The sequence below is a fragment of the Aspergillus fijiensis genome (assembly GCF_003184825.1).
Source record: "Aspergillus fijiensis CBS 313.89 unplaced genomic scaffold BO72scaffold_30, whole genome shotgun sequence".
Classification (NCBI taxonomy): Eukaryota; Fungi; Ascomycota; class Eurotiomycetes; order Eurotiales; family Aspergillaceae; genus Aspergillus; species Aspergillus fijiensis.
The window spans coordinates 344,734-363,159 of record NW_024469006.1 but is presented as its reverse complement, the minus strand read 5'-3'; the positions used below and the strand labels follow the sequence as shown (position 1 = coordinate 363,159).

The window sequence follows — 18,426 nt, the reverse complement described above, 5'->3', positions numbered from 1 at the left end:
CCGGCATTTCCCCCCTCCAACCAGCCAACCAAGTTCTCTTCCCTTTACCAACTTCCATCCTTTCTTCATTCAATTCAATCACTAACTTTGCTACCACCACCACCACAATCACCACTGAATTACCCAACTATCACATCCACGATCACCACCACTCCGACTATCACGTCTATTCTCCATTCTTTCGCTCCCATCCGATCCTATCTGTCCACTTTTGACCGGCTTGGTTACTCGCGTTGGAGAAGCAGTCGGCTTCCCGGTCGTCGCGTTTTCCTCCCTTTGTCTCCCTTGGATTGCTTGCACCACGGCTTGGAACGGACCTTGCACAACACCCATCATTTGCGACTCTCTTGGAATCGATTAAGTCACGATTCAGCGATCGTTCTCTGTTGGCTTGGAGCTGGGATTGTTTGAGGATATATATCGTCACCTAGGATACACGTATCTCACACAGAATGGCGACAACACCACCGCCGCCTTCCACGCTACGGATTCCTCCCACCCCCCGACATGGTGCCAAATATGATCAATATGAGCCCTATTCTACGCGTTTTTCGTCCAGACTAGCCAGTCAACGTGCTTCCAGAGAGTCTCAGGCCACGCCGCCGCCTAGTTTTCCGCCTGCGCGCGCAAGCTCAAAGCTTCCGAAGAAGCAAAACGCCCGGGAATCAGCAACATTGTCACCACCAGGCTCTATCCAAAGTTCTCCTCGGAAGCAAAAATCGGGCCGGCTCACTGGAACACATTCACTACCACACTCCACTCTGGACGACTCCGACCCTTTCAACACCGAGCCTTCCCACACTCGTCCCCCACAATTTCTCCGACCCACACTCACTGAAGGGATGCTTCCCACACCAGCAAAAACGCCACGGAAGAAGGCAGTCGCAGATGTTGGGAATACCGCCAGAGTTCTCTTTCCTCCGCCTCCCAGCTCCAGCTCACGGAAGAAGCCCAAGAAACATACTGGGTTTTCGCTAGATAGCTTCACTGAGGATTTCGGCCAAAGCGGAACAGAGATCAAGATCTACACCGATTCTCGCGATCGTGTCCCAGAGTTGGATAAGAGTGAAGGAAACCCGTTCTACAAGAAGCCCAGTAGTAACACAGGCACTCGCACTTCCCGACGCAAAGAGATGATCCGTGATAAGGAAGTCGAGGAGTCAGTCAGGCGTGAAGATGGCATGGTCTACGTATTGTAAGTCATACCTTGATTCTGATGTATATGTCATATGTTCTAACTCCACTTCGCAGCCGTGGCAAGAAAATGTTCCGCAAGTTCACCGATGACGTTGACAGCTGTGGCGAGGACGAAGACGATGATGACCTGGGCTTGCTGGCGGCTCGTCCAGATCTTATCGATGAATCTGTGACCGCGAAACTTCGACCTCTCACTCGCTCATCAATCAAACCCCGCGTGCTCTTCCGTTCTGCGGCTTCTGATGCACAGCAGGATGGCACGGGCGAAGCGGACGAAGAAGCAGCTACAGACATTGAGGATCATTTACTTGACGTTGAGGCTGAAGAGACAGACAATACCGACCTCGATCACGACATGCTGCAGCGGTCTGTCACACCTCCTCCACGGACTACCACAGCGTCCCCTTCATCTCCCGGTGGCACAGTACGCTCCCTGCGCTCTCGAATCAAGCGAGATAGCACAGAGAAGAGCGAAACCCCGTCTGCCTCGGGCTCCGAAACCAAGAAGAAGCGCGTTAGTCCCTTCGACGGCTGGCTTCGAAGCAAGCAAGCTCCCCCCGTGGTCGGTACCAAGGCCAAGAAACGTGACGCGGACGCTGCTGCCAGTCCTGGTCCCGTTCCAAAGAAGACCCGCAGCAATCGCGCAACTACGTCGATATCATGATGACAAGCCTGGGGTGACCGACATAATTTTACTGGGGATGAAGCTCAAATTCTATCGACCTTACCAACTCAAGCAAAGGAGTCATACGGTGTTTTCCGAATCTGTCTTCCAGATTTCTTTTTCTGATCTCTACCTCACTGCGTGTTCTAGCGTTCTAGGCTCTTTCTTCTCTTTCTTTACTTCGATCGATGCATTCGACTATCCTGCCGATGTCTGGCTCACACAACACGGACCAAACGACATGATTATGAGACCGACACTCGCGATTAGGGAGGATAGTAGTTCTATGGGATGCGTGTTCAAGCGGGATGGAACTGGCTAGGTTTGGCGAAGCACATATGGTTGGCGTTGTTCTCCTATCTTCTCTTCTCGATTCTCTTCTTGCACTTGGACCGAATCATTGATCGCTACTACGATGTCTATGATTCCACTCCCCCCCTGCTTTTTCGGGCTCTCCTGCTCACTCTCACCCACCTTAGGTAGATCATTAGTTTAGCTTGAGGGACATGCTAGGTACTGTCTTGGTCTCCCCTTAGATATCCAATCAAATTGAATACCAAACGATGAACATATTCGATTCTCCGCCGTTCTCGTATTTCGTGGTCAAGTATCTCTACATCCTCCCGATTCTACATATGATGCAATTTTCATCAAGCACGGCACACCGTTCTCTAAATGACTCAGAATCACATACACCAATTCCCCGATCCAGTGAACGCCCGCCTCCAAATGCCATCAAGAAGAAACCAACAAACAGCCAAGTCAGGCCTTCTTTTTTGCTGCGGCCTTTCCGAAGAAATCACTCATTTTCTTCATCCCCGTGGTATTGACCTTTTTCAAGTCTCTTACACCTCTCGACTCACCAGCCTTCTTCTTCTTCTCTTCTTCCTCCTGCCGCCTCTTCTTCTCCGCCCGCGATTCCGCCGCCTCTTCGTCCTCAGCGCTGCGCTTCCGACTGAAATCCCCCAGCGACCTCGCCGCCAGGGCCTCCTTCCTCAATCTCGCGACCAGCTCGAGATGCTCCCGCATGGGCCGGAAATCCCTGGGCGCGTCCGGGGCCGCCAGCATCTCATCGATCCGGGCCCCCATCTCCCTGGACAGGTACGACTCCTTGATGAAGGTCAACGCGGTCGAGATGCGCATCAGCTCCGCCACGCCATCGGGGGTCGACGGTCCTTCAGGAAGCAGTTCTTCCTCTTCTGATTTTACGGCTGTCGTTGTCGAATCTGCATCAGCCACCACCGGGGCCTCCTCCTTTTTCTGGGGTGCGAGTTCATTCTCTTTATTCTCTTCACTATGGCCTGAAACAACCACTTCGACCGTCACCGCGGCAGACGTGTTGCTGCTGCTCTTCACCCCCATCAACGGCATCGCCAGCTCGCTCCGCACAAACCTCTCCTCCAGACTCGGAGGCAGACTGCCCCCGTGGGCCGCGAGGATCCGCTCCGCTTTCGTCATCAGCTCCATCAGGAGCTTCTTCTCGCTGAAGCGGAACAGCTTCTCGTCGCCGCCGGCGTCGACGGCATCGCAGATCGCGGCGGCGCGGGCGTGGATCGTCGCGCGGAAGGTCTCGTTGTAGAGGACGTGGCGGAGGTGCGGGGCCAGTTCGTCTTGGATAGAGTCGATGATGTCGTCGAGGGGTTGGTAGAGCGTGGCTTTGGCGGTGGTCAATAGGGGGATCAGGAAGAAGATGAAGTCGAGGGGTGTGGCGAGGTGGATGGATGCGGTTGAGGAGATTAAGGCTGGTGGCGAGCGCGGCGCTGGCTCTTGAGCGGTGGGAGGTGAGGTTTCAGCGGTGTCATCGTCTGGCGAGGATGATGTTGTGGTGGTCGGTGTGGAGTTGTTGCGCGCAAAGAGAATGCTTCGTGCGGCGGGCGCGGCGGTGGTGATGGTGGTGAATTCGTAGACGCCCTGTTGCGGGCAGAAGAAGTAGCGGGTGGGCTCGCTGGTTTGGGGATTGGGGAGGGTGAGAAAGCGGGCTTCGGGGCTGGCCGTGGAGGGTAGAATAAATGTTTTGCTGGGCTTGGTTGGGATTAAAGGCTGTTGGGGTTGTTGTTGTTGTTCGGACTCTGATGAAGGAGGAGACGCTGAGGCCGATTGCGCCGGAGGCTCCGAGGGAGCGGAGGATCGAGTGCGCGGCATTGCGAGGGTTGTGGTGGGTTTTGTGGGGAAGATGGGACGTAGAGGAGGTGTTCAAATAGCGACAAGCGGTAGCATTGCGGATTTCACGGAGTTGCTTTTGATGTTGAAGAGGAGTACTCCGTACTGTACGTACTTTGTCTCCGTAAATTGAAGTCAATTGAAGCGCACCTGGCCCGGAAGTGCTCAACGCGTCTTCTCGGTCGGCCGACGCGACAACGCGCGAACCAATCAGAAAGAAACTCACAATCCGCCCGCGGCGGTTAAAGTTAAGTTCCAACTTAAGTTAACGTGAGAAATGCGTTGAAATGCAGTGGCAGAATGTCATTGCTTCGTTCATTCGACCCTTCCCTTCCCTTCCCTTGCGTTTCATCTTATGCATGTCCTCGATTAATCGCCTCCCATTGCAGCCCCCCTTCGTCTCTTCTGTGTTGTTGTTGTCAGTGGAAATGGACCGTGGTTGAGGGAGTTCTACACCCACACCTGTATTCTTACTGAGTCGACTCGATACTACGCGACAATCACATCTGCTCCGATCGTCTTTTCCCCGCATCCCTTCATTCGCCTGAACATGGCAAGCAGTCGCCAACGAGGCTAACAATCGCTAAATACCCTCTTCGCCTCTTACTGCATACCGCCCTTGCCCTCAATTGTTTTTCTCCAATTTATATAGCTAGCGTGTGCTAATGACCAGCAGTGAGTACAGTCTTTTTGCCACACTCTCGTGATATAGTGCTAATATTCAATTGTGCCACAGTGGTCGATATTCCATGGCCGCCAAAATCACCGCGGGAGGCTCTTTTGAGTAGTCCGAGTGGCCGCAAACGCCTGGAAGAACTGCAGCGTCGTCAGGGAAACCCCGGCTCGCCATTGAAGCGCTCCGTCACGACCCCCGATTTACGATCTAAGGCAGCACAGCTCCTGAGCGACGGCATGGACGATGACGACGAAGATGAGGACGAGGATGAGGAGACATTGAAACTGAAATTGGCCGCCATTGAGGCTCGCCTCAAGCTGAAACAACTTCAGAAGAGTCGCGCAAAGTCCGGAACTCCAGCACACGCCGCACAAGACGGAGACAATGCTCTTGTCCGACCTTCGTCGGCAGTGAGCTACTCATCGCAGTCACAGACCCACATCTCTCGAGGCAGAACTGAGCGGAGGGTTCAACACGACACCTCTCTGGACGACGTGCAGGTTCCGCTCTCACCAACACGACGGCCGACGGCCCCGACGGATCCAGTATCCCCGCGGAGATTTATCTTAGGTATCGATAAAGGTCTCAAATCAAGGGACGTGTCTCTGAAGCGACCTCCAAGTTCGCGAAGCACTGGCCAGTCACTTGCGACGAATGGCAACAGGACATCGACTGGTCGCGACGGCTATGTCTCACACTCGAACAAGCTTCTGCAGACAGTCACTGCGGATCATGAATACGGTCGCCCGAAGAGCTTCAGCGAGCGCATGGCCGAGAGTCGCTCGGAGGAAAAGGCCCGGAAGGATCGAGTTGAACGGGCTGAGCGCATTCAAGCCAGCCGGAGCACGGCGTTTCACGTCGACAAAAATGAAGTCGAAGCGTTGAAAGCGGCTGCGGAAGCGAGGAAGGACGAAAGCCCCCGGTCACCCGTACGCAGCAGGCAGACCGAAAGTTTCAGTCGGGAAGACGTCCTGCGGTCTTATGGCAAGCTCAAGCCACCCTTGAAACGGAGCCAGACCCTCCCCAGTGTACGGCCTCAGGACATCGATGCGGAACACAAGGAGTCAAAACCGTACTTGCACAGGCGAAATCTTAAGTCGGAATCTCAAGCACATGCCTCTTTGCTGGGAAGCTCCCAGCACAACGCTACGGATGACTCCCAGGGCGAGAACGGTGGTGATGCATCAAAATTTGAAGCATTCTCTGGCTTGCACTTGTCGAATCGAATTCTGCCCCATTCATTCCTCACGCGGACGCTCGAGGACAAGAAGGTTCTCCGTATTCCAGATCTTCTTCGAACCATTAAAGCACCGAACTTCGAACTACCGGAAGACATCGACACAGACTACGTGGTTTTCGGCATTGTAGCATCCAAGTCCGAGCCCAGACAGGTCAAATCGAACAAGAATGTCTCACAGAAGGAGGCCGACCCCTTCGACGACGGTCTCAACAACACCAATTCATACATGGTCATCACCCTGACTGACCTCAAATGGACCATAGATCTTTTCCTTTTCGAGACTGCCTTTCCGCGATACTACCGGCTCTCTGAGGGGATCCTAGTTGCAATTCTGAACCCTACAATAATGCCACCACCCAAAAACAAGCTGGATACGAACAAATTCAGCCTCGCTATCTCTTCCTCCGACGACACCGTTCTCGAAGTCGGGTACGCTCAGGACTTGGGATTCTGCAAAGCCACCAGAAAAGACGGCAAGACGTGTCATGCATGGGTTGATGGACGCAAGACTGAATTCTGTGATTTTCACGTTGATCTGCAAGTCCGCAAGACCCAAGCTGGGCGGATGGGAGTGAACAATGGACCAGGCATGTACGGGCCTGGCGGACGTTCTGGCTCCCGTACTGGTTACTTCGCGGGCGGCGGTCATGACGGCGTGAAACGACCCGGGCCACGAAATGGACTTAAGCCGACCGGCGCTCAATATGACAGCGGATCGCAGTCCGTTTTCTATGTCGCGCCGGCGCCGAGGACTTTCAACAGAGGTGGCCTGGGTAGTGGAAATGTTCACCGTAACCAGCATTCCCTGGGCCAGTCTGCAGCTAGCCTGATCGATGCTGATACGGACGACCCTTTCATCGCCGCAGGTCGAATGGGACGTGGGAGAGACAGCAAAGAAGAGCGATTCCGCAAGCGCCTTGCAGATAAACAGCGCGAGAAAGATATCACTGAAAAGCTCATCACCCGGACCAGCGGCGTAGGGGCAGAGTACCTCCGTGCTCGAGGTAATGACCATGTTGTTCCTGCTTCGCGTCCCAGCGATGCCTCAAAAATCCAATCACGCAAGGCCGGGGACAAGGACTCCGCAGTCGCTACCCTTAGTCTTGCAAGTCTGCGCAAAGCAGCAGCCGTCAACCTCAGCCCTTTGAAACGCGCACATGACGGCGGCAGCGACAGATCGCACGGCAGCAGTGCCGTCAAGAAAACTCGGTTCATCACCTCTCATGGTATCAAGGAAGCTGGGAGGGACAGTTTGGGCGGGAAGTTAGAAATGGTATCCACGAACGATCATGATGACGACGACGATGAATTGGACATCATCTGAGCGAATTGAATCAGAATCAGGAGAGAAGAAACAAGAACCCTCTACATCGTCAACACGAGGAAGAGAATAAAAACAAGATAATAATATTAGATACCCCTTTGACCGGTCCCGGATACATCCTGATGAGTGTTGAATTTTTGTCATAATTTGCTTAGCATTGTCCGTGACTCATTATGAAGGAGTCCTAACACCTGGAGGTTGTTCTCCTCTGGTGTTTATCTGACTCCGCCATGAGAACCTTTCTCTTTAAGCTTGGTACTTGAGCTACAGGCAACCTCTTTCAGCAGTTTCTGTTGCATGACTACCCAACACCATTTGTAGGTCTGTCGTCAAACACATCATTCAAGCCGCCAACAATGCATGTTCGGAGGATTTTCACGATTGTTTGCCACTCTGGAGTATGTTCTCCTAGAATTCGCTTATTAAATAGTTCTCCACCCAGATGGTACATGCTGTGTGAACTCCCTGGTTCTTTGTCAACAATTTGTATGGATTCGATTCTTAAAACATATAGTACTGTATGATTTGTTACTTAGTGAAGACTAGCAGCTGAATGGTACTAGCCTTCTCTCTAGTTAGGGCCGGAAGCTTTATATAAATCCACACTCGGACTCAGATCCTGCTTACTCAGTCATAGAATGCCAGCTGAAAAGAAGACTACCTGTTTATGCTGTGTCATGGCAATAAATTGAGAGAGCGTGAGTTACTAGTTGTACTCATAGAGGTCTCTGGATGGTTGTTCCGGTGGTTTTGTGGTATAGTTCATCCTCGTTATATATGATCGGGTAGTCGCGAGCCCCACCCCATGATTACTGGTGCTCTTCTAGTGTTGCGATCACATTGGTATGTATCCTGCTGTGCATGATAGCCAGAAACCATAATCTGGATCATGGAAGACTGCATACAATTTACAGAGATGGAATTATACAGTACCATAGCCGAGTAATGGTCGGAAGTATACTTCCATTACCAACTGAGATGGGCATACTAGCACAACGCGTGTATACATTCCATATGCGGTTAGATATGTTGAAAATATGAATGCAAAATGAACAGTGGATTGTATATACATAGAACGCAGAAGACTGCAAGGAATCTTCGTCAGCATGCTGAGTTCTTGCAAACCTGCGTGTGAAGATGTCTTGGGCGTCGATGCATGCTGCGGCCGAAGGAGTTCAAACATCCATTGCATGCTTTTGAACGGAAAAGGAATCCACAGGAGATGAGTACGCTTCTGAATGTGACTATTGTCCAGATGAGGAGGTGTAATCTGCCGTCGTCGTAACCATCACCATCATCATCGTGCAGCCATCTCAGATCTCAGTGCTTCTACCATGGTCATAGCGACCTAGTACAGTACTTGCATTCATGTGACATGTCCAGCTTGATTGCCGACAGGATTGCCACTCCTGTCAAGGTTGACTACGACGCAGGTATCCGATCAAGTCATTGCTTTCCCTGGCTAACAGGATGTGTAAGTGCGAGAAAGAAGTGATCTAGATCAGTGGCAAGACTATACCAACAGTCAATAACTCAGAGGGATTTACTCCATGCTTACTCTAGGCTTTTACTTCCAACTGCCTCTTGGGTTGAAGAAGGAGGCCGATGATCGGAGCCCCGGGCCGGTTCGAAACCAATGAGGAGCCCCAGATTATGGGCTGGTGCCGGCACTAAACCCCGAACAGGCTAGGAGGCAAAGATGGGCGATCCCCGACTTAGGCAAGTCTGAGTCTTTCTCGCTCTCTTGCCCTTGCCTTAAGGTTACGCTTCCTCTTCCTCCTCTCTTTTCCCCGTTTTTCCATTCTTCGTTGTGAGCTTCGTCTCTCAATCTTATTTCCACCCGGTTTGGCACTCATCCGCCGTCAAGATGATGCCCCTGAGACCGTCAAAAAGCGCTCTGCGCACTCTGCATTATCAGAGATACCTCACCTCTGGCCGAAGGACTTTTACCACTGCCACTGCCTCGCCCCACCGCTTCGCTGCGACACAGAAAAGAACCCAGAGCACTGCTGCCGCCACGGCCTCGTATGTGTTTCTAAACCCCTATCACCCCCAGCTGCATTCGGGGTTCCTGCTCCCAGTACAATTCGCAATACTAATTCGTTTCTCAATTGCGCAGGAATTCGAGACCCATCCCCAGCCCTGCATTCAACCAAGAACCTCACCGCAATGAAGTCTCGCCACTCCAGAACCGCCAGGCTCCCGAGCTGGACGACTCGTACGTTTTTCCCACCGGTCCCCCTTCACTGCGATTATGGCGCTGACCGGGCCCTTTGTGCCCACACAGTTTCGTCGGTCTCAGCGGTGGTGAGATTTTCCACGAGATGATGCTGCGTCTTGGCGTCAAGCACGTTTGTGAGTCATGCCTTTTTCCCCCTTCTCGGTGAAGGTATCAGGATTGACCCACTGTCGATAGTCGGCTACCCTGGAGGTGCCATTCTTCCCGTTTTCGATGCCATCTACAACTCCAAGCACTTCGACTTCATTCTCCCCAAACATGAGCAGGGCGCTGGACACATGGCTGAGGGTTATGCCCGTGCCTCTGGCAAGCCCGGTGTTGTCCTCGTCACTTCCGGCCCCGGTGCCACCAACGTGATTACCCCGATGCAGGACGCTCTCTCGGACGGAACTCCCATGGTTGTCTTTTGTGGCCAGGTCCCGACTAGCCTGATCGGAACCGACTCTTTCCAGGAAGCCGATGTGATTGGAATCTCCCGCGCTTGTACCAAGTGGAACGTGATGGTCAAGTCTGTTGCCGAACTCCCTCGCCGTATCCAGGAGGCTTTCGAAATTGCCACCAGTGGCCGCCCCGGACCTGTCCTCGTCGACCTGCCCAAGGATATCACCGCCGGCATTCTCCGCAAGTCTATTCCCATGAACAGCACCCTTCCGGCTCTGCCCAGCGCTGCCAGCGTGGCTGCCCGCGAAGTGAGCATGCAGCAGCTCAAAGGCACCATCGGCCGCGTCGCGCGCCTGGTCAACATGGCCAAGAAGCCCGTCCTGTACGTTGGTCAGGGTCTGCTCGCTCGCCCTGATGGCCCGGAGGTTCTGAAGGAGCTGGCTGACAAGGCCTGCATTCCTGTCACTACTACTCTTCAGGGTCTGGGTGGATTCGACGAATTGGACCCCAAGGCCCTGCACATGCTGGGTATGCACGGTTCGGCTTATGCCAACATGGCCATGCAGGAGGCTGATTTGATCATCGCCATTGGTGCTCGTTTTGATGACCGTGTCACTGGTAACATCTCCAAGTTCGCTCCCCAGGCTAAGCTGGCCGCCGCTGAGAACCGCGGTGGTATCGTGCACTTCGAAATCATGCCCAAGAACATCAACAAGGTGGTCCAGGCCAACGAAGCTGTTGAGGGTGACTGTGCGGACAACATTCGCCTCCTCCTCCCCCAGATTGAAGCTGTGCCCGAGCGCAAGGAGTGGTTTGAGCAGATCAACGATTGGAAGGCTCGGTTCCCCTTCTCCTTGTACGAGAAGCAGACCGAAGAGGGCCCGATCAAGCCCCAGGCTGTGATCGAGAAGCTCAGTGACCTGACTGCTCACATGAAGGATAAGACTGTCATCACGACCGGTGTTGGTCAGCATCAGATGTGGGCTGCCCAGCACTTCCGCTGGCGCCAGCCTCGTACCATGATCACCTCTGGTGGCCTCGGTACCATGGGCTACGGTCTTCCCGCCGCTATCGGTGCTAAGGTCGCTCGCCCCGACGCTCTCGTCGTTGACATTGACGGTGACGCTTCCTTCAACATGACCCTCACTGAGCTGTCTACTGCCAACCAGTTCAACATCGGTGTTAAGGTCCTGCTCTTGAACAACGATGAGCAGGGTATGGTTACGCAGTGGCAGAACCTGTTCTACGAGGACCGCTACTCCCACACCCACCAGAAGAACCCCAACTTCGTCCCCTTGGCCGAGGCTATGGGTGTTGCCGCTCAGCGGTGCTCCAAGCCCTCTGAGGTCGAGGCCAAGCTCAAGTGGCTGATTGAGCACGATGGCCCCGCTCTCCTGGAGGTGATCACCGACCGCAAGGTGCCTGTCCTGCCTATGGTGCCGGCCGGTTGCGCTCTGCACGAGTTCCTTGTTTACGACGAAGGTATGCTATAATTTCCCCGGTCAACATGCTACAAACGCTGATATCCATGACTTTGCAGCCAAGGAGAAGGACAGGAAGGCCCTCATGCGCAAGCGTGGTGCTCCCATGTAAGCGACGGAGCTGATTCCAGCGAAGCGTTACGACGATCTTAGTTTTCTTCTTGCAAAAGTGCCCTCGACCCATGATCTGTTGATATCCACGGCGTTTCTGGCGGGTTCTAAAAACGCTCGCGGGTGCCATTCTGCGCCTACCCGACACCGATCACCCGACTCGCTTGGAGCCGGGGACCGTGAACGACAGTAAAGCAGCATCGTTCACTAGGGCGTGATCGAGTACCCCACGGAGAATGCAGTTGCTCCTCTGTGTGGCTCGACGACCGCCAAAGTCTTCCTTTTCTTTTCTGGGCATGTTCTCAATCGCATTATGGTTTGCCAGAAAAAGTTGCCTCGTTAGTTCTTGCGGAACCTCACTTGTATATAATCCTTTTGCTGCTGTAATCTTTATGACTTGGAAATACCATGGAGGCATCGAAAAGGAATCTGTTCCGGGGTGAAGACAAAGCCGAGAGAAGTAAGAGCACATACAGTCCACGATAGTTAGGGTATTTTCGTATTAACGGGAGCCTGAGGCATATCACGTGCAGGCAGTTGGGGAGGTCCAAGTCCATTTTTGGCAATCTTCACAGCCGCGGTTCTTATCCGAAGTTGGAGCTAAGTTAGTCAGGGCTGGTTGCTTGTCCGCCTCTCGAGTTCTTCCCCCCTCCCCCACCGCCAGTTTTTCTGTTTATTTTCCCACACGTCGCACTATGCTGCGATCACCGATCTAACGTACTGTCACATCTTCACTCTATCTCCCTACATAGATAGTCCCGATACCTCACCATGGCCTCTGCTTCAGGTTTTCCAGCCGCTGGCAGGGCCCGATTATCCGACGCGGGTATGACATCAACCCACCAGACTGAAAGCACGACGACGACGACGACGACGACGACGACGAGCGACTCAACAAATACCAGAAGCGACACCAATGCGACCCCCGGCAATAGCGGAGCCGTAGATGAACCGGTGCTTCTCCCCAGCCAATCCTCTCCCTCCGCCGAGACCGTCACGACCGAACCTCCGACAGCGGACCAATCCACCCTGGTCGACCCATCGTCATCAACCATGCACGACGACGAAGAACCGCGCAAATGCTGGATCTGCTATACGGACGAGACGGAAGACACGCCGCTCAGCTCGGAGTGGCGATCGCCGTGCCCGTGCGCGCTGACCGCGCACGAAGCGTGCCTCCTCGACTGGCTGGCGGACCTGGAGAATCCGCGGTCGCGCCAACGCAACACCTCCAGCGCGAAGATGGTCTGCCCGCAGTGTAAGACGGAGATCATGGTGTCGCGGCCGCGCAGCTACATCGTGGATGTCGTGCGGCTGTGCGAGCGGGTGGCCGGCCGGCTCGCGCTCCCGGGGATGGTGTTCACGCTGGCCGGCACGGTGTGGGCGGGCTGCTGCGTGCACGGCGTCTACTCGATGTACTTTGTGTTCGGGGCCGAGGAGGCCCGCCATCTGCTGGAGGAGTCGATCGACGGGTCGTGGAACGCCGGCGTGAACCTGGGCCTGCCCCTGATCCCCATGTGTCTGATCCTGACCCGCACGCGCTACTCGGAGAGTCTACTTGCTGCGATCCCATTCCTGCTGCTGGTCACGCACACGCCGGTCATCGAGCCGGCCGCCGCGACGGACCTCTGGCCGCCCACGCCGGCGGCGACGTTCGCCGCGCTGCCGTACGTCAAGCGCCTGTATTCGCTGCTGTATGACCGGATGTTCGGGAAGCTGGAGAAGAAGTGGATCCAGGAGGTGCAGCCGCGGAATTCGGAGATCAACGAGCTCGATGACAATGCGCCGCCGAACCATCCGGAGCCGATCCCCGATGAAGCGGAACCGGTGGATGATGGCAACGGACCAGTGCTGATGGAGTTCGACTTCGAGTTGCAGGTGGGAATGAGAGGGGACGAGGACGGGGCCCGGGGATTGTTTGGGTTCAACGGTGGACGAGGCGCAGATGGACAACAGCTGCAAGGTCCGCAGAATAACGGCGGCGGCGCAGCAGCAGCAGCAGGGCAGGGACTGGGCCTGGGCCGGCGGGATGATGCGGTTGCTGAGACGACGAACCTGGCCGATCTAGTTCTCGGGGCTCTGGCTTTACCGGCCATCTCCGCGTCGATGGGAGGGTTGCTCCGACATGTGCTGCCGAGCTCGTGGACAACGCCTTCCACGGCGGGCCGACCGGGCCTGTTGCAAACGCGCTGGGGCCGCAGCGTCGTTGGAGGCTGTGTGTTTGTGCTCCTGAAGGATGCTTTGGTGCTCTACTGTCGGTGGAAGTTGGCGCAGTCCCATCGTCGTCGCAAGGTGCTCAACTACGACCGATCCAAGAAGCATCTCCGGGCGAGCAGCAGGGCAAACAACAGCACTTAGGCTTATAGTACGCAGCACGACTGTTGGAATTTGCATTTTTTGAGGCGTTTTGTTGTGGCGAATGGGATGATTATTCATGATACACTTTCTTTTCGTTTCGTTTGCGACTCTCCGACTCTACGTTGTTTGGACAAAAAGGCGGGCACATATTTTCAAGGATGCACTTAGCAACAAGCAGGAAGCACTTAGCAATCAGCAATTAAATTGCGATCCACCTTATGCCTAAAAATCGTAGGGCGTTTTACCTCACCCAGTCTGTTGCACATAGTTAAGTACATATACAGTTCATCGACAAACCAGAGCCCCGGGGACGGGGCGCTTAATCATCCACCTAAGCGCGCGGCTGGCCACCGCACCGCAGCCCCCAAACTTTCCGCCGGGCGAGATACTTTCTTCCCCGAAACAATTTCCCTTCACTCTCTTCCTCAACATCACGGCACCACCCTGCCTCCAGCCACGGAAGATGCGAACAACACTCTCCCCGGTTCTCGCCTCCCTGGCGAACGTCTTCCGCATCCCCCTGTCGCAGACTGCCTCCCGCCCGGCCGCCGCCGCCGCTCTCACCCGGCTCAATGGCAGCAACAGCAGCAGCAACAGTATCACTACCAACAGACAATTCTCAACGACAAGCGCAATGGCCAAGCGCAAGAACGCCGGTCCCTCACGGGACAAGCGAGTCAGTACGTGTCCTAGCCTATGGCCCCGTTCACCCAACCCAACACCGTACACCGTACACCATACACCATACACCCCAAGAGAGACTCAATCCTCCCAACAACCCCAACCCCAAACCTACCCCCCAATTACCCAAAACACCTCCTTCGCCCCCCTACAAAACCTCACTAACAACCCCGAAAAGCAATGATCCGCTACTTCCTCCACCACCCGCTGACCCCGCGGCCGCTCCGGTTCAGCCGCACCCGGTTCCTGCGGCACTGGACGATCCACCGGGCGTGGCACCTGTACCAGGCGCAGCGGCGGCGGGCGGAGACGCTGGAGCTGGAGCGGCAGTGGCAGGCGATGCGGGCGGCGTGCGAGGAGCTGCGCACGGGCGCCGGCGACGGCGGCAAGCTGTTCCGGAAGAGCATGATCAAGACGGGGATCTTCAAGGATCTGTTCCCCATCGAGTACGCCCGGTTGCAGACCGAGGGCCCGCCGGCGGAGGGGTGGAATCATGAGTGGAAGGCTTTGAAATGATCCATCCTGTTTTTGATGGTTTGAGAGGGCGGTGGAGGGGTATGGGGATATTCGGGAGGTATACATGGAAGGTTGGGGTGGGAAAATATGGGTGTAGAGTATCGCTCTCCTGCGTTGAAGACTGTTTTTTTTTTGTCGTGTATATTAGTACATACCTGCTTCAATCATATTATCTGGTGTTGTTTGTTTACTCCGTGGGTACTGGGTACTCTGCTTTGCCAGTGGTAAACCTTCCATACTACTCATATTTACTGCCTCGATGTTCAAATAGCTTAACGCTGGGCACTGGCATGCACACGCACACAAAGGAATGGACTCGAAAAAACCCGTCAAGGAAAGTAATGTCAGTCGACTCAAGTAATGTCAGTCGACTCCAAGGGTATGAAACAGAGGTCAAGACTGCAACAACAAAAAAAGGCCACCCGAACGCCGAAAATGCAAAGTCGATCAACAGCCACCGCACACTATCTCCTTCACATACTGTCCACCTTTTGGTCCCACCTTTTGGTCCCACCACCCCCCGCAATATGCACATGCCATGCTCATGGCTCTCCGAACGTTGGAAAATGGCTCAACAAAAGATGCAACAACGCACAAAAACGAAGAATCAATCTCGGTCGTGCGGTCGGGCGGGCTGGCATGCATGCAATATGTTCGCTGGAAACAAGGACATCCTATCCCCCCAAACATACAATACGAGAAAAAGAAGATCCGTCCGACATCATAGCACAATGCAGCATGAGCTCTTCCGCTTGTCGAACGTCAGCAGCGCGGCCCGGGTGGCGGCCTCGAACACGTCGTCCACCCCCTCCCCCGTCAAGGAGGAACACTCCAAGTACTTGCGGGCGCCGATCTGGGTGCCGATATCGCTTCCTTCCTTGGACGTGACGAACCTCAGCGACTTCTTCCGCATCTCCTCGACCGCCAAGGGGTCCTCCCGGAGATCCTTCTTCAACCCGACCAGGATGATGGGGACGCCGGGACATCGTTCGTTCGCTTCTTCGATCCACTGCACCGTAGTAGCCCTTGTCAGCGCCCCGTTCTGCTACCTAAGATAACAGAGCCACGAACCTTGTGTTTGACGTTCTCCAGCGAATCAGGCGTATCCACCGAAAAGCCGATCAGAATCACATGCGCCTTCGAGTAGGCCAGCGGGCGCAGCCGTTCGTAGTCTTCCTGACCAGCAGTATCCCACAGAGCCAATTGAACCGACCGACCGTCTACGCGGCAATCTGTTACGTAGTTCTCGAAGACCGTTGGCACCTAGGTTGGATCATGCGCCGGTCAGGATGTTGTTGCAAAGAACAAAAAGAGCGACGGGGGGTAGACAATACATACATAATGCTGCATGAGACAAATCAGTCAGTGACATCATCCTTAGAGAGTTTCGAGTTGGGACAACAACATACCGTTGGAAAGTAGCCCAGCGTGAAGACGCTGAGCAAACTGGTTTTCCCACAGGCACCATCTCCGATAATCACCAGCTTTCTATCCTAGTCGTTAGAACCCAGGCGAACCTCAAATGTCCAGGTGCATCGTGTGTAACTTCATGGTGGCCGCCAACACAGAATGGGGGATGGGAGATGGGCGGATCCCGGGGGATCTCCAGGCACCACCCGTTTCGGGCGGAGGTGAGAGAGAGGGGGGGGAGGGAAGAGACAGGTTCAAGGGAAAGGAAGGTCGATCGAAATAGATTAAAGGCGAATCTGCCGCACGTACCTTCGCATCACATTGTCATTTTGTTGTTGTTGTTGCGCCATGATTTCCAAAGAGAAAAAAAAAAGAAAAGTGGGAATCTTTAAAGTCGATCCCCTGGACGGAGTTGCAGGCGAGGAATGGACGGGATGAGAGCAACGGGAAATCAATGTGAGGGAGGGCGCGCTGACGAGCCCTGGCGGGAACCCGGAACGGAACAAAACCCCCCAGGCAGGCAGCAAGCAGGAGGCTGTGACGGAGATGTCTAGGGCCGTGAACTAAATCTCTGTAGTTCAAATGTGTAAGTGTAAGTGTAGGTGTAGGTGTAGGTGTAGGTGTAGGTGTCAGTATAGGTGTAAGATGGCGAATGTTTAGTTGAAGATTGATTGGGGAGGGGAAAGTATAATGGATGGGAGGGGAAAGAAAGTGAAATCAGATTGGTCAATGTCCCCTCCCCCTAAGTATGAAATAAACTGATGGAGGAAGAGAAAAGGGTCATTATATTGGGAAGGGAAGATGTAGGAGTAGAGAGGAAGAGGAACGAGGGAGGAGATTAAGAAGAAGAGTAAGAAGCGCAAGAGTAGGTAGACAACAGAGCAATCGGAGCCAAGCAGAGAGAGTACGGAGTAGACAAGACAAGACAGACAAACAGTCAGATACTGAGTAGACATGGCCAGGTCCAAGATTGGTTCTGGAAGGCGGTCGCCCATCATGGATCCAAATGAGGCTGACGGTTATGGTAGGTACCAGGTATGTAATCCCATGTAATCTCACAAGCAACTCACCTTCTCGGGCCTGAATACGGTCACGGAACAAAGCTCCAATTATGACTGGTTGAGGAAAGTATGTACTCCGGACCTACTAGGTAGTAATAATGAATCCCACGGGTGAGAAAACGAGGTAGTATATATGGACTGATTGATTGATTGATTACCACTATCCCATCAGCTACTAGTCATTATTCTTCTTGTCAAGTGGAAATCCATCGAAAACCTCGAGAGAAAATTCCAGCCCGGCCGAAGCACCAGCACCAGCACCAGCACCAGCACTCGCCCTAAATGGACTGGACCACTTCCTCCCTCCACTTCTTCCCCCCCTCCTCCCTCCTCCTCCCCCCCTCTCATACTCCGTGGTAATCAAACCTTTGAATGGAAGGAGGAGATCGACCTAGTGGGATGGCACAGCTGAAGAATCGTCACCGCACGGCCGTTTGTTACTAAGGTTAGAGATTTGTCTCAGACAGTGCAGGCCAGAAATGGGTGATAATCATGGCTACTATTATCAGTGCCGCCCGGATGCAAAAAAAAAAAAAAAAAAAAAAAAGGAGCCCAGAGCAGGGGCTACCGCAATTGACCATTGGATGATCGTGCAGCTCGATATTTATAGGATCCTCCATTGGTCGGTAGGGAGGGAGAAGCGATGTACTAAAGAAAGAGGAAAAGAAAAAAATAAACACGGACAAATCCGTGGTGCTTATCCAAGCAGCAACTAGTTAACACTTACAATCAGTCAATCACGACCACAACAGCTCGGGAGAGCTTGAGAGGCGGTTCGTGATCAGAAACATGTGGACTCCACTGTTCCCCTGTCGGACAATCCTCTTCACTCCGAACCCTGTACGGGGTCTGTGGTACATACTGTACAGTGTCATGACTGTCATCATCATCTCCGGGATCCTCGTCACCCTTAGCAGCCAGCTAAAC

General features: G+C 54.0%; 7 protein-coding genes across 7 annotated transcripts; 5 read left to right on the top strand and 2 right to left on the bottom strand.

Annotated features, from left to right (window-relative positions):
* Positions 1-452: 452 nt before the first annotated feature.
* On the top strand, positions 453-1,861 carry BO72DRAFT_469450 (uncharacterized protein; the record flags this gene model as incomplete). Its single annotated transcript, XM_040946962.1, has 2 exons — positions 453-1,195; positions 1,252-1,861. 2 exons carry the CDS (start codon positions 453-455, stop codon positions 1,859-1,861), a joined length of 1,353 nt encoding a protein of 450 aa, XP_040800324.1.
* A 610-nt stretch (positions 1,862-2,471) lies between these two features.
* Positions 2,472-4,132, bottom strand: BO72DRAFT_449102 (uncharacterized protein). Its single transcript, XM_040944947.1, has one exon. It carries the CDS (start codon positions 4,001-4,003, stop codon positions 2,624-2,626), a length of 1,380 nt encoding a protein of 459 aa, XP_040800323.1. The 5' UTR covers positions 4,004-4,132; the 3' UTR covers positions 2,472-2,623.
* Positions 4,133-4,327: 195 nt separating this feature from the next.
* BO72DRAFT_528697 (Mcm10/DnaG-type zinc finger protein) lies at positions 4,328-7,628 on the top strand. Its single transcript, XM_040950197.1, has 2 exons — positions 4,328-4,696; positions 4,758-7,628. The coding sequence occupies exons 1-2, from the start codon at positions 4,687-4,689 to the stop codon at positions 7,259-7,261; spliced, it is 2,514 nt and encodes an 837-aa protein (XP_040800322.1). The 5' UTR covers positions 4,328-4,686; the 3' UTR covers positions 7,262-7,628.
* A 1,399-nt stretch (positions 7,629-9,027) lies between these two features.
* BO72DRAFT_449100 (acetolactate synthase catalytic subunit) lies at positions 9,028-11,954 on the top strand. The gene is made up of 5 exons (XM_040944946.1): positions 9,028-9,286; positions 9,381-9,479; positions 9,549-9,616; positions 9,678-11,363; positions 11,422-11,954. The coding sequence occupies exons 1-5, from the start codon at positions 9,129-9,131 to the stop codon at positions 11,472-11,474; spliced, it is 2,064 nt and encodes a 687-aa protein (XP_040800321.1). The 5' UTR covers positions 9,028-9,128; the 3' UTR covers positions 11,475-11,954.
* A 65-nt stretch (positions 11,955-12,019) lies between these two features.
* Positions 12,020-14,050, top strand: BO72DRAFT_449099 (RING finger domain protein). The gene has a single exon (XM_040944945.1). It carries the CDS (start codon positions 12,245-12,247, stop codon positions 13,829-13,831), a length of 1,587 nt encoding a protein of 528 aa, XP_040800320.1. The 5' UTR covers positions 12,020-12,244; the 3' UTR covers positions 13,832-14,050.
* A 244-nt stretch (positions 14,051-14,294) lies between these two features.
* BO72DRAFT_380336 (mitochondrial 54S ribosomal protein mL40) lies at positions 14,295-15,028 on the top strand (the record flags this gene model as incomplete). Its single annotated transcript, XM_040941385.1, has 2 exons — positions 14,295-14,511; positions 14,691-15,028. The coding sequence occupies 2 exons, from the start codon at positions 14,295-14,297 to the stop codon at positions 15,026-15,028; spliced, it is 555 nt and encodes a 184-aa protein (XP_040800319.1).
* A 721-nt stretch (positions 15,029-15,749) lies between these two features.
* On the bottom strand, positions 15,750-16,788 carry rho2 (putative Rho GTPase Rho 2; the record flags this gene model as incomplete). Its single annotated transcript, XM_040946434.1, has 5 exons — positions 15,750-16,037; positions 16,100-16,291; positions 16,367-16,372; positions 16,438-16,516; positions 16,748-16,788. The coding sequence occupies 5 exons, from the start codon at positions 16,786-16,788 to the stop codon at positions 15,750-15,752; spliced, it is 606 nt and encodes a 201-aa protein (XP_040800318.1).
* Positions 16,789-18,426: the final 1,638 nt, after the last annotated feature.

Bases quoted from the DNA above. Each gene is read 5' to 3' on its own strand.
- BO72DRAFT_449102 (XM_040944947.1), bottom strand. From the start codon at position 4,003: ATGCCGCGCACTCGATCCTCCGCTCCCTCGGAGCCTCCGGCGCAATCG.
- BO72DRAFT_449100 (XM_040944946.1), top strand. From the start codon at position 9,129: ATGATGCCCCTGAGACCGTCAAAAAGCGCTCTGCGCACTCTGCATTAT. The intron at 9,480-9,548 runs GTACGTTTTTCC...GTGCCCACACAG, and splicing joins GCTCCCGAGCTGGACGACTC to TTTCGTCGGTCTCAGCGGTG. The intron at 9,617-9,677 runs GTGAGTCATGCC...CACTGTCGATAG, and splicing joins TCTTGGCGTCAAGCACGTTT to TCGGCTACCCTGGAGGTGCC.
- BO72DRAFT_449099 (XM_040944945.1), top strand. From the start codon at position 12,245: ATGGCCTCTGCTTCAGGTTTTCCAGCCGCTGGCAGGGCCCGATTATCC.